Source organism: Hemitrygon akajei, chromosome 5 (assembly GCF_048418815.1).
Source record: "Hemitrygon akajei chromosome 5, sHemAka1.3, whole genome shotgun sequence".
Lineage (NCBI taxonomy): Eukaryota > Metazoa > Chordata > Chondrichthyes > Myliobatiformes > Dasyatidae > Hemitrygon > Hemitrygon akajei.
In genome coordinates, this window is record NC_133128.1 from 31788917 (window position 1) to 31803592 (window position 14676).

Here is a 14676-nt window from a genome sequence, read left to right on the forward strand (position 1 = left end):
CTTCTATCAAGTCCCCCCTCAACCTTCTACGCTCCAAAGAATAAATTTTAATGAGGCTTCACTTTTGCACTTTATTCTGTCAACTAGTAGAGCTATTTGGCTGGTGGGGTGGAGATATGTCTTTAGCGAAGGAGGTGTAAGGCACTCCTTCCTTCTGCTAGCCTGCAGGCCACACTTGGGCAAGGTGTAGCACCTGCTTAGTGGTCCCACCCCCAGATCAGGACCATGTGAAGCCTTGGGAGCGAGTGGTAGATGGTCGTATAAGCAGCTGGTGTGTATCACTAGCCTTGGGCAAGGTAGAGCACCTGCCCCCTGCCCCATCCCGATCAGGATCATGTGAAGCCTTGGGAGCGAGTGGTAGATGGTCGTATAAGCAGCTGGTGTGTATCACTAGCCTTGGGCAAGGTAGAGCACCTGCCCCCTGCCCCATCCCGATCAGGATCATGGTCATGATCAGAGTCATGTTAAGCTATGGTCGTATAAGCAGCTGGTGCACATCACACGTCCTGGATATGCAACGACTGATGCCAGGCAGACAATCTCTGAAGAGTATTGATAAAGGCTGGGGTCACCCATCCTGTAAAGTGACACCGCCCAGAAGAAAGCAATGGCAAACCACTTCTGTAGAAAAATTTGCCAAGAATAACCATCGTCATGGAAAGACCGTGATCGCCCTCGTCATACAACACGGGACGTAAGGATGATGGTGATGAGTAGAGCTGCTGCCCCATAACTCCAGGCACCCTGGTTCAATGCTGGTCTTAAGTGTAATTTGTATGTTTGCCCTGTGACTGTATCACTTCCTGTCAATTTCCATCCATGTCCCACAGACATGCAGATTGGTAGGCAAATTGTTCACTGTACATTTCTCCTAGTATGAAGGTAAACTGCAGAATCTGGAGGATTTGATAAGAATGTGAGAGATATAAAGTGGGATTAATGTAAATAGTGGGTGATGGTCATTGTGGACCTAGGGACCTATTCTGTGCTACCTTTGAAAGTTGCATCAAAGCTTTATACTCCAAATCCAGCAATAAAACCCAACAGCCTTCGTAATTGTTTTTTTTTTGTTTTAATGTACAAACGTTTGTATTAGGATCTCCAGATACCTTTGTATCATGACATTTTGCAATTTTACTCCATGTAAATAAGAATGTCCTTTATCATTCTTGCTTTCAAAGTGTTTAACTTCATGTTTTTGCACTTTAAATTCCACCTACCAACTTCTTATCCGCTCAATCTATCACTATCCCTTTGAAAGGTCTTTGTGCCTTAGTTGCAATTTTCTAACTTGTGTATTATCAGCAACTCTAGCTACCGGGACTTCATCCATCAATGTCAACTGTAAATAGTTGTTGCTTTCTTGCTGATGCTTGCAGCCACCCATCTGAAAATAACCTGTTCACCTCCACTCCCTGTTTTCTGTCATTAGCCACTCTCCTATCTATGCCAATGTTGTCAACTCCATGCATTCTTGAGCCGTTATCTTTTTTTGCTTTGTCCATATCAAGTACCTTACGGAAATGCAAGTACATTTTATCTACTGGTCTTCCTTTATCCATACAGTTTCATTATGTTTTCAACGAATTTCTAGGAAATTTGCCAAACAAAATTTCCCTTCCGTAAACGCTGCTGACTGTGCTTGCTTGTGTTGGTTTTCTAACTGTCTTGGCAATACCTGTTCAAATGAAGTCAGCATTTTGCCAAATGATAGGCTTACTGGTGTATAACTTCATATGCTATCTGTGATTCCCCTCTGCCACCCATCCCCACCAATCCCCTGCTAACCCTTTCCTAGTACATGGAACTATGATGTGTGGCCATAACAGAGATTTAGTTGAGAGAGGAATAGGAATGGGTTCTAGGATTTTGATGTTTTAAGAAAGATAGAAAAAGAGGTAAAAAGTGGGGGAGGTGGAGATTTGCACCATTGATTAGGGACAATATCTGTAGTCAGAGGGAGCAGAATGAAGGACTCGTCCACTAAGTCTTTACCGGTAGAACTCAAGAGATTACAATCACTCTGGTGGGATTATATTACAAATATTCCAATTTCCATTAAGATATTGAGGAAGAGATGTGCAATCAGATTAGGGAAAGGAGTAATCACAACTTGATTGTTTCAGTGGGTGACTTCAACTTCCCAAATATAGACCTGGGACCTTCTTAGTGCAAGACCTTTAGACAGGACAGAAATTGTTAGGTACATCCAGAAGTATTTCTTCAATCATTATGGAGATAGTCCAATAAAACAAGGGGCCATACAGATGTTGGGTTATGTGTTTTGGTAGGCTTGCCCTTTCAGTGGCAAAACTGTTAGGGAATAGTGATCAAGTGATCACAGCTCCCTAAGTTTTAAGAAAGTTATAGATAAAACTAAGTATGGACCTTGCAGGAGAGTATTAATTTGAGCAGGACAAATTACAAGAATGTTAGACAGGAAATAGGGGGAATTAGCTAAGAACTGCTGTTCCAGTAAGATGGAAGGGTAAGGATGGCAAAGGAAGGGAACCTTGGATGTCAAGAGAAATGGTGAATTTGACTAAGTAGAAAAATGAAACATAGACTCAATGGCCACTTCATTATGTACACCTGCTTGTTAATACAAATGTCTAATCAGCCAATTATGTGGCAGCAACTCAATGCACAAAAGCATGTAGACATGGTCAAGAGGTTCTGTTGTTCAGATCAAACAACATGAAATTGAAAAGGCTTGCCAGAAGGGCAGTGTTATGATACTTGTGGGGGATTTTAACATGCAAGTGGATTGGGAAAATCAGGTTGGTAGTGGATCTCAAGAGAGAGAATTTGTAGAATGTCTATGAGATGGCTTTTTAGAACAGCTTGTTGCTGAGTCCACAAGGGGATCCACTGTACTGAATTGGGTACTGCGTAATGAACCAGAGGTGATTAGAGAGATTGAGGTGAAGGAACCCTTAGGAGGCAGTGATCATAACATGATTGAGTTCACTGTGAAATTTGAGAAAGAGAAGCCGAAATCCGATGTGTCGGTATTTCAGTGGAGTAAAGGAAATTACTCAGTGGCATGAGAGAGGAACTGGCCAAGGTTGACTAGAAAGGGACACCAGCAGGAAGGACGGCAGAGCAGCAGTGGCTGGAGTTTATGCGAGAAGTGAGGAAGGTGCAAGACAGATATACTCCAAAAAAGAAATTTTTGAATGGAAGAAGGATGCAGCCGTGGCTGATGAGAAGTCAAAGCCAAAGTAAAAGCAAAGGAGAGGGCATACAAGGAAGCAAAAATTAGTAGGAAAACAGAGGATTGGGAAGTTTTTAAAACCTTACAAAAGGAAACTAAGAAGGTCATTAAGAGGGAAAAGATGAACTACGAAAGGAAGCTAGCAAATAATATCAAAGAGGATACTAAAAACTTTTTCAAGTATATAAAGAGTAAAAGACAGGTGAGAGTAGATATAGGACCGATAGAAAATGATGCTGGAGAAATTATAATGGGGGATAAGGAGGTGGCAGAGGAACTGAATGAGTATTTTGCATCAGTCTTCACTGAGGAAGACATCAGCAGTATACTGGACACTCAAGGCTGTCAGGGAAGAGAAGTTTGCGCAGTCACAATTACAACAGAGAAAGTACTCAGGAAGCTGAATAGTCTAAGGGTAGATAAATCTCCCAGACCAGATGGAATGCATCCTCGTGTTCTGAAGAAAGTAGTTGTGGAGATTGCGGAGGCATTAGCAATGATCTTTCAAAAGTCAATAGATTCTGGCATGGTTCAGGAGGACTGGAAGATTGCAAATGTCACTCTGCTATTTAAGGGGGCAAGGAAGCAAAAAGGAAATTATAGACCTGTTAGCTTGATATCGGTGGTTGGGAAGTTGTTGGAGTCGATTGTCAAGGATGAGGTTACCGAGTACCTGGAGGCATATGACAAGATAGGCCAAACTCAGCATGGTTTCCTTAAAGGAAAATCCTGCCTGACAAACCTAGTGCAATTTTTTGAGGAAATTACAAGTAGGCTAGACATCGGAGATGCAATGGATGTTGTGTATTTGGATTTTCAGAAGGCCTTTGACAAGGTGCCGCACATGAGGCTGCTAAACAAGATAAGAGCCCATGGAATTATGGGAAAGTTACATACGTGGATAGAGTGTTGGCTGATTGGCAGGAAACAGAGAATGGGAATAAAGGGATCCCATTCTGGTTGGCTGCTGGTTACCAGTGGTGTTCCACAGGGTTCTGTGTTGGGGCCACTTCTTTTTACATTGTATATCAACGATTTGGATTATGGAATAGATGGCTTTGTGGCTAAGTTTGCTGATGATACAAAGATAGGTGGAGGGGCCGGTAGTGCTGAGGAAACAGAGTCTGCAGAGAGACTTGGATAGATTGGGAGAATGGGCAAGGAAGTGGCAGATGAAATACAATGTTGGAAAGTGTATGGTCATGCACTTAGATAGAAGAAATAAACGGGAAGACTATTATTTAAATGGGGACAGAATTCAAAGGTCTGAGATGCAATGGGACTTGGGAGTCCTCGTGCAGGATACCCTTAAAGTTGACCTCCAGGTTGGTGGTAAAGAAGGTGAATGCAATGTTGGCATTAACTTTTAGAGGAATAGAATACAAGAGCAGGGATGTGATGTTGAGGCTCTATAAGGCACTGGTAAGACCTCACTTGGGGTACTGTGTGCAGTTTTGGGCCCCTTATTTAAGAAAGGATGTGCTGACGTTGGGAGAGGGTTCAGAGAAGATTCACTAGAATGATTCCGGGAATGAGAGGGTTAACATATGAGGAACATTTAACCGCTCTTGGACTTTAAAATAATGAGGGGGGGGCCTCATAGAAACATTTTGAATGTTGAAAGGCACGGACAGGGTGGATGTGGCAAAGTTGTTTCCCATGGTGGGGGAGTCTAGTATGAGAGGGCATGACTTAAGGATTGAAGGGTGCCCATTCAGAACAGAGATGCGAAGAAATTTTTTTAGCCAGACAGTGGTGAATCTGTGGAATTTGTTGCCACGGGCAGCAGTGGAGGCCAAACCATTGGGTGTATTTAAGGCAGAGATTGATAGGTATCTGAGTAGCCAGGGCATCAAAGGTTATGGTGAGAAGGCAGGGGAGTGGGACTAAATGGGAGAATGGATCAGCTCATGATAAAATGGCAAAGCAGACTTGATGGGCTGAATGGCCAACTTCCGCTCCTTTGACTTGTGGTCTAAACATCAGAACGGGGAAGAAATGCAATTTGTGACTTAGACCGTGGAATGATTGTTGGTGCAAGACAGGGTGGTTTGAGTATCTCATACACTGTTGACCTGGGATTTTCACGCACAACAGTCTGTAGAGTTTGCGGAGGATGTGGTGCAAAACACAAATAAAAAGTTCCAGGAGCAGCAGTTCTGTGGGCGAAAACACCTTGGTAATGATAGGTAACTTACTGGAGAAGAATCTTAGGGATAGGTTTTATGAGCAGTTTGAAAGCCATGGCCTAATTGAGGACAGTCAGCATGGCTTTGTTCGGGCCAAATTGTGAGTTACTAACTTGATCTGAATCTTTCAAAGAGCTGACAAAGGTGATTAAGAAAGGTAGCGTTCTGGATGTTGTTTAAATGGATTTTAGTGAGGTGTTTGATGGGTCCCTCATGGGAGGCTCATTCAGAAGTTTAAGATCCACAAGATCCACAGTGAATTAGCAATTTCGATTCAAAATTGACTTGCTCATAGAAAGCAGCAGGTAGTGGTCGATGGGACTTATTCTGGCTGGAAGTCTCTGTGTAGAAATGTTCCACAGATACCTGTACTGTGACCTCTACTGTTTATGATATATATATACTGGGTGAAAACATAGATGAATGAGTTATGAAGTTTGCAGATTATTACATTGGAAGTTTGGTGGTATTGTTAACAGAGAATACTGGGATATAGATCAGGTACAGATGAGTGAAGTAAAGAGCCAAATGTGAAGTGCTGCACTTTGAAAGATCAAATGTAAAGAGGAAGTACACTGATGGTGTAAGTAATCTTAACAGTGTTGATGTGCAGAGGGATCGTGTGGTCCAAGTCCATAGCTCCTTCAAAGTAGCTTCAGAGATTGATAGGATGGTGAAGAGGCATATGGCATACTTGACTTTGTTAGTTGAGGAACTGGATTCAAGAGTTAGGAAGTAATGGTGCAGCTTTATAATGAACTCTAGTCAGGCCGCATCTGGAGTATTGCATTCCCTAATGGGAAGGATGCGAAGGCTTTGGAGAGGGTGCAGAAGAGGTTTACAGGGCACATGCTACAAGGAGAAGTTGGTCAAATTTGAGTTGTTTTCTGTGGAGCTCTGAAAGCTGAGTGGAGATATGATAGGGGTTTATAAAATTATGTAAGTAGGGAGCCAGTATTTATTTCCCGGTGTTGAAAACTCTGGTAACAGAGGGCGTGGACTTCAGGTGAGTTCAGAAAAGATGTGCAAGGCAATTATTTTTTATACAGAGGATGCACTGCCTAGGGTGATGGTGGAGACAGAAACAGTAGGTACACGAATATACTAAAAAATGTATTCACCCCCCCACCCCCACCCGAAGGTTTTCATGTTTTAGTGTTTTACAACATTGAATCACAGTGGATTTAATTTGGCTTTTCTGACACTGATCAACAGAAAAAGACTCTTGTGGCAAAGTGAAAACAGAACTCGTCAAAGTGATTTAAATTAATTGCAAATATAAAACACCAAATAATTGATTGCATAAGTTTTCACCCCCTTTAATATGACACACCAAATCATCACTGGTGCAGCCAATTGGTTTTTGAAATCACGTAATTAGTTAAATGGAGATCTGTTTTTGGAGACCTGTGTGCAGTCAGTGTTTCAATTGACTGTAGTAAAAATACACTTATATCTGGAAGGTCCATCTGTTGGTGAGTCAGTATCCTGGCAAAACTATACCATGAAGATAAAAAACACTCCAAGCAACTGTGAAAAGGTTATTGAAAAGCACTAGTCAGGAGATGGATACAAGAAAATTTACAAGTCACTGAATATCCCTTGGAGTAGAGTTAAGTCACTCATCAAGAAATGGAAAGAATATGGCACAGCTGTAAATCTGCCTAGAACAGGTCGTCCTCAAAAGCTGAATAATCATACAAGGGGACTAGTGAGGGAGGCCACCAAGGGACCTATGACAACCCTAGAGGAGTTACAAGCTTCAGTGGCTGAGAAGAGAGAGACTGGGTGTTTCACCAGTCACAGCTTTATGGGAGAGTGGCAAAGGGAAAGCCACTGTTGGGAAAAACTCACATGAAATCTTGGCTAGAGTTTGCCAGAACGCACGTGATGACTCTGAAGTCAGCTGGAAGAAAGTTCTATGGTCTGATGACACGAAAATTGAGCTTTTTGGCAATCCAAACACTGCACATTATCAAAAACACACCATCCCTACCATGAAGCATGGTGGTGGCTGCATCGTGCTGTGGGGATGCTTCTCTGCAGCAGGCCCCAGAAGGCTGATGAAGGTAGAGGGTAAAATGAATGCAACAAAATACTGGGAAATCTTGGAGGAAAACCTGATGTGGTTTGCAAGAGAACTGTGACTTGCGAGAAGATTTGTTTTCCAGCAAGACAAGGACCCCAAGCATAAAGCCAAAGCTACACAAGAATGGCTTAGAAACAACAAAGTTAATATCCTGGAGTGCCCATGTCAGAGTCCAGACCTCAATCCAATTGAGAATTTGTGGCAGGAACTTGAAAATGGCTGTTCACTCACAATTCTCATGCAATCTGACGGAGCTTGAGCAGTTTTGTAAAGAAGAATGGGGGGGGGGGGGGGGGGCGCGGAAATTACAGTGTCCGGATGTGCAAAGCTGGTTGAGACCTATCCACACAGACTCGAGGCTGTAATTGCTGCCAAAGGTGCATCTACTAAATACTGACTGAGGCAATCAATTATTTTGTGTTTAGTAATTGTAATAAATTTAGACCAGTTTGTAGAAATTTGTTTTCACTTTGACATGAAAGAGTCTTTTCTGTTCAGCCTCAAAAAATCCAATTAAATCCACTGTGATTCAATGCTGTAAAACAATAAAACATGAAAACTTCAAAGAAGGTGAATACTTTTTATAGGCACTGTATGTATCTATCTACCGTTCAAAGTTCTATTAATGCAAAATGACAGTATCTAATTATAAAATCCTTTGCTATCTTGAAGATAAAAATATAATAGCTCTTTTTAATGATATTAATTTTCAGTGCTAAAAGCAAACCAGCCTTCCAGGATTAATAATTAATGTAATATCGACAATCTATCCCCATTGGCATAATTTTAATTGTATACAAAGCATCCTCATTAAAAGATATCAACACAAAGCTTGTGATTCATACACAATCATCTTAAATCATGGGATTTATTTCAATTAAAACTGGTAACAATATTACAATTCAGTCATTATCCAAAATTCCATACATAAAAAAGCTGTGAAAAGTGCAGTGCATATACTCTTAAATCCAAGTGAGTTTAAGATCCATTCACAAATTTTTGAAATAATTGGAAGATTTGTATTGTCTCGATCCTAATTCTGACAAAGACCTGATCCATATGTGCAATCCTCAGTCTTTCATTTCCTGCACACTGTACAGGTCGTGCCGTTTCTGCATGAGAATTGGTATCTGCTGTCGAATGTCCGAAAGGTATTTCAGATCTGTTCCATGGAAAATAAAGAAGCTGAACGTAGTAACTTCATTGGGTCATTTTATAATGCATTATCTTCCAAAATAGAAAACTTACTAAAAAAAATAGTTTGCTTAAGTGTACAAGATAGATCATATGACCGTAAAACCATAAAACAGATGAGCAGATTAGGCCATTCAGCCCATTGAGTCTGTTCCGCCATTTCATCATGGATGATCCTTTTCCCACTCAACCCCATTAACATAGAAAAATAGAAACATAGAAAATCTACAGCACAATACAGGCCCTTCGGCCCACAATGCTGTGCCGAACATGTACTTACTTTAGAAATTACCCAGGGTTACCCACAGCCCTCTATTTTTCTAAGCTCCAGGAGTCTCTTAAAAGACCCTATTGTACCCTCCTCCACCACCATCACCGGCAGCCCATTCCATGCACTCAACTCTATCTACATAAAAAAATTATCCCTGACATCGCCTCTGTACCTACTTCCAAATACCTTAAAACCGTGCCCTCTCATGAGCCATTTCAGCCCTGGGGAAAAAACCTCTGACTATCCACACGATCAATGCCTCTCATCATCTTATACACCTCTCCCATCTCCCCGTAACCTTTCACACCTTAAATGCACCGAGTGCTCTGGCCTCCATAGGCAATGAATTCCAGAGTCACCACCCTCTGGCAAAGAAATTTCATCTTCACCTCTGTTCTAAATGGACGTCCCTCTCTTTTGAGGCTATGCCCCCTGGACTTAGACTCCGCCATCAAAGGAAACATCCTCCACATATGCTCTATCTAGGCCTTTCGACATTCAATGACTTTCAATGAGATACACCTTCATTCTTCTGAACTCCAGTGAGTACAGGCCCAGAGCCTTTAATCGCTGCTCATTCCCGGAATCATTCTTGTGAACCTCTTCTGAACCCTCTCCAATGTCAACACGTCCTTTCTTAAATAAGGGGCCGAAACTGCTCACAGTACTCCAACTGAAGCCTCACCAGTGCTTTATAAAGCCTCAACATTACATCCTTCCTTTTATATTCTAGTCCTCTGGAAATGGATGCTAACATTGGATGCTAACCACAACCAAAGGAGTTGAATGACTTCAGACCTGTTGCCTTGACGTCGCACGTGATGAAGACCATGGAGCGGCTGATAATACAGAATCTGAGGCCACAAACCAGGCACGCCCGGGATCCGCTTCAGTTTGCGTATAAGGAGAAGGTGGGAGTGGAGGATGCTATCACGTATTTGCTGCACAAATCACTCTCTCACCTAGATGGGGTCAGTTGTGCTGTGAGGATTACATTCCTTGACTTCTCTAGTGCCTTTAACACCATCCAGCCCAAGATCTTAAAGCACAAACTAACGGAGATGGGAGTAGACTCTCACATGGTGGATTGGATAGTGGACTACTTGACAGATAGACCTCAGTATGTGCGGTTGGGAGACTGTAGGTCTGACACAGTGGTCAGCAGCACAGGAGCGCCACAGGGAACCGTACTCTCTCCGGTCCTGTTCACCCTGTACACATCTGACTTCCAATATAACTCGGAGTCCTGCCATGTGCAGAAGTTCGCTGATGACACGGCCATAGTGGGGTGTGTCAGGAATGGACAGGAGGAGGAGTATAGGAAACTGATACAGGACTTTGTGATATGGTGCAACTCAAACTACCTGCGTCTCAATGTCACCAAGACCAAGGAGATGGTGGTGGACTTTAGGAGATCTAGGCCTCATATGGAGCCAGTGATCATTAATGGAGAATGTGTGGAGCAGGTTAAGACCTACAAGTATCTGGGAGTACAGTTGGACGAGAAGCTAGACTGGACTGCCAACACAGATGCCTTGTGCAGGAAGGTACAGAGTCGACTGTACTTCCTTAGAAGGTTGGCGTCATTCAATGTCTGCAGTGAGATGCTGAAGATGTTCTATAGGTCAGTTGTTGAGAGCGCCCTCTTCTTTGTGGTGGCGTGTTGGGGAGGAAGCATTAAGAAGAAGGACGCCTCACGTCTTAATAAGCTGATAAGGAAGGCGGGCTCTGTCGTGGGCAAAGTACTGGAGAGTTTAACATCGGTAGCTGAGCGAAGGGCGCTGAGTAGGCTACGGTCAATTATGGAAAACCCTGAACATCCTCTACATAGCACCATCCAGAGACAGAGAAGCAGTTTCAGCGACAGGTTACTGTCGATGCAATGCTCCTCAGACAGGATGAAGAGGTCAATACTCCCCAATGCCATTAGGCTTTACAATTCAACTGCCAGGACTTAAGAACTTTTTTTAAAGCTATTATTAATGCTTTTTGAGTTAGTGATTTAGATGCATATCATATTATTACTGAGTTAAGTATTGTATGTAATGAGTTTTTGCTACAACAAGTGTATGGGACATTGGAAAAAATGTTGAATTTCCCCATGGGGATGAATAAAGTATCTATCTATCTATCTATCTATCTAACATTGGTTTCACTCTCCTTACTATCGAATCAACCTGCAAATTGATCTTTCAATAGATTGTGCATCCTTGGATATAAAGCTCCCAACTACAATCATCTTTCAACCATGACTCCGTGATACCCACAGCTTCATACCTGCCAATCTTTAACTGTATAACAGGATCATCTACCTTATTCCATATTCCATATGCATTCAAATATATATAGTCTTGTATTTTCAATTTTGTTTCCCCTTTACACTGCAATCCATCCCACTGACTGTAATTTTGCCTGATCATCTGCCTGTCATTCCTGACAGCCTCACTCTGTACTACCTCTGCTTGTAAACCAACATCCCTATCCTCGGTCCTGTCACTTCAGTTCCCTTCCCCCTTCCAAATTAGTTTAAACCCTCCTCAACAGCTCCAGCAACCCTGCATGCAAGGATATTGGTTCCCCTCAGGTTCAGGTGAGGTCTGTCCCTTTTGCACATAGGTGTTACAGTGTTCTAGAAACCAGCAGCAGAAAATAATTAATCCAGATTATTAATATGAAAATATTTTAAATGATTGAATTCCATTCAGGTTCCCAAGGAAATGATATGTTTATCCTTGCAAGTCCTGGGATTTCTTTGGAAATTAGTGTTTTAGACTTTTTTGAAATGCATTTCTAATTAACCCTTTGAGTTTAAAACTTCCAAAATATATATATTTTTTGAGAAATGTGGATCCAAATAGTTAAGTCTGTCTTGTGCATGAATTTCTAATACCATCACATGAAGAAGACATTAAGACAATTTACATGGCAGTAAAATCCAGTTAAACACAAAAATTACTTCCCACAGGGACAATAAAGAGTGAACAGGGAGAAAATGAGAATGTCTTTGGGCTGTTCATTTTTTTTCTAGAAGAGTTCTGGCACTAATCTGAACATATTAGCAACTGTGCAAGTAAAGAAAGCAACAGAGGAGGAGGTTAACAATTCTGCACACTGAATTATTAATCCGATACGATGTTAACTTCTCGGTAGTAGCACGTTTACTTATGAATCTCACCTATATCTGCATATACGATAGTTTCTTCAGAACCAGCCTTGGCTATAACTTCACCCCTGTAAATGAATAAAGCAGACATTCAGAGACAATATTTGACTGTATCTTTGTTTGGTAAGCAAAGAGCTTTATTTACTATTGTACTTTTCAAAAGGAAACCATTTTAAAATCCCATGAACCTCCAGTAGGACTTTTGATAAATTTGTACAAATACTCATTGTACTTCTGTTCTTCATTCTATATTAGTCAGTTTTGTTTGACAGGAAAATTCAGTTGACCATTTTACTTTCTGAGCCACGATTGTCCAATGTTTAACAATTAAATTTTTTTTTTTTTTTAAATTGGATTTTCAGATGGGTTACAAAATAGAAGGAAAAAAATATATACATCAACCCTCTCCCCTCCCCTTAACCCCTCCCCCTAACATATCCCTATATATAAGAAAAAGAGAAAAAAAAAGAAAGAAAAAAAGAAAAAAGAAAGAAAGAAGGAGTGCCTGGATATTGGAAGATCCCTACATGCTCCATGGAGTTCAAATTAGCTTTAATGTATATATATGTTTCTTTCCCCAGATGACCAATAATTTTATCTTCGGAGCACCTATATATTTAATCCTATCTTTTGTAAATAAGGGCACCAAATTTTCAGAAATATATCATATTTATTTCTTAAATTATAAGTAATTTTTTCAAGTGGAATGCAGCTGAAAATTTCATTCTTCCAACGATCTATACTTTAATAAATTAAAAAAATTATTTCTGGTATGTATAATTTGATTCAAAAACAGGCAATTAAACAAGGAATTCATAAGTCAAGACAAAAATGGGAAACTGATTTGAATATTAAAATTGATGAAACAAGTTGGTCAAGATTATGTCTTGACAGTATGACAAATACAATAAATGTTCGACTAAGATTAGTACAATATAGCTTTTTACATCAATTATATATTACGCCACAAAAAATAAATAGATTAAATTCAAATTTATCTGATCAATGTTTTCAATGTAATCAAGAAATTGGTACTTTTTTTTTTACACTCTACTTGGTCTTGTTTTAAAATTCAACCTTTTTGGACAAATTTAAGAGTTTTACTGGAACAAATTATTGGAACACAGCTTCCACACAATCCAATATTATTCTTACCAGGTGATATTGAAGGGATAAAACCGAAACCCAAATTGAACAAATATCAGAAAGAGTTCATAAAAATTGCATTGGCAGTAGCCAAAAAGGCTATTGCAGTTACTTGGAAATCGGATTTATACTTAAGTATAATGTTTAACAATTGTGGAGGAAATCACGACTAGGTGCTCCTTTTCATCTCTAGACTGAATTGAAGGGTACAGTCAATTAAAAAGTCAAAGTCTAGAAATTCAGAATGAATCTTGTGAATCTAAATGATAAATACACTGGAAACAACATATTCTATGAATGCATTGACACAGTTAAGAATAAAACAGTAACAGACTTCAGTCTCATTACAATGCTTGGGGTTGGAAGTCTTTCGGATTTCAGATTTTTTTGGATTTTGATATATATATATATATATAAATAAAATGAAATTGCTTGGAACCACTATCATTTCTGACTGAATTTATGTGCTATTGGTAAGCAGTCCTGTTCATCACACACGTGCTGATACAGTCATTCAGCATGTTCGATTCTTATCAGTGACGAGCTTGATAAACTCAGCAATGAATTTCTCTGCTGCTTTTTGTGATCAGATGTCTTAGCAGCATAAATCCTTTAGAAGTTTAATGTCGTGCCTTTTCTTGAATGTCTGCAATCAGCCTGCTGAATATTCACAATTACCTTCAATTTTCAGTTCATCATGATAGATCTTTGGTTTATGATCAGCATACTGTTAAGCAGCATATGCTCACTCCGACACAGATGAATCCACTCTTTCAATACACAATTGAAATGTTCATTTTTCATTTTATACAATGTTTTCTATTTTTCATTAACTTCTGTTCATTACACATGTAAGGTCACTTCACAGAACTGTCTGTGCAGAGATCTGTATACTCCCTGGGTACCTTCCCAGTGCCTTGTGAAATTTTCTGTTTGTGATGTCATGTGAGCAGTCAAAAGAAATTTCAGATTTTGGAGGTTTTCAGAGTTTGGAATTTCAGATGAGGTATTCTCAACTGTACTATATGTATACAAATCTATTGTTGAGACTAAAATACATTTCATCCTAAGGACCTAATGATCTATGTCCAGAGATCCGAAAGAGTTGAAATAGAGTCATTGGTTATCCACTTGCAGAATGATATAGATTCTGGAATGGTTCAAGTAGATCCGAGGATTTAAAGGGACAGTGGGGTTGTGGGAGTTATAATGACATGCAAATGGAAGCTCAAGATGAGAATGGAATGTAGACACTTTGCAAATTAGATGCCTAGTCTATGCTAGGTTTCACTATTGGAGAGGAGGCCAAGTCACAAGAACAGAATGAAACTGACAAGGTTGCAAGTTCTCTGAATGGTGGTGAGGGAGGAAGTGTAATGTCCTGCTACTTCAACTCCTAGCATTAAA

The 14676-nt window shown here is 40.3% G+C and overlaps 1 protein-coding gene across 1 annotated transcript in view; it reads right to left on the bottom strand.

Moving 5' to 3' along the window:
- Window positions 1–8327: 8327 nt before the first annotated feature.
- Window positions 8328–14676, bottom strand: part of nit2 (nitrilase family, member 2) — a 32428-nt gene continuing 26079 nt past the window's right edge. The window contains exons 9-10 of the mRNA XM_073045137.1: window positions 12136–12191; window positions 8328–8657 (exon numbers count right to left, since the gene is read on the bottom strand). Coding sequence (XP_072901238.1) covers window positions 8566–8657; window positions 12136–12191 — 148 coding nt within the window. The 3' untranslated portion in view covers window positions 8328–8565. The remainder of the gene's footprint in view (window positions 8658–12135; window positions 12192–14676) is intronic.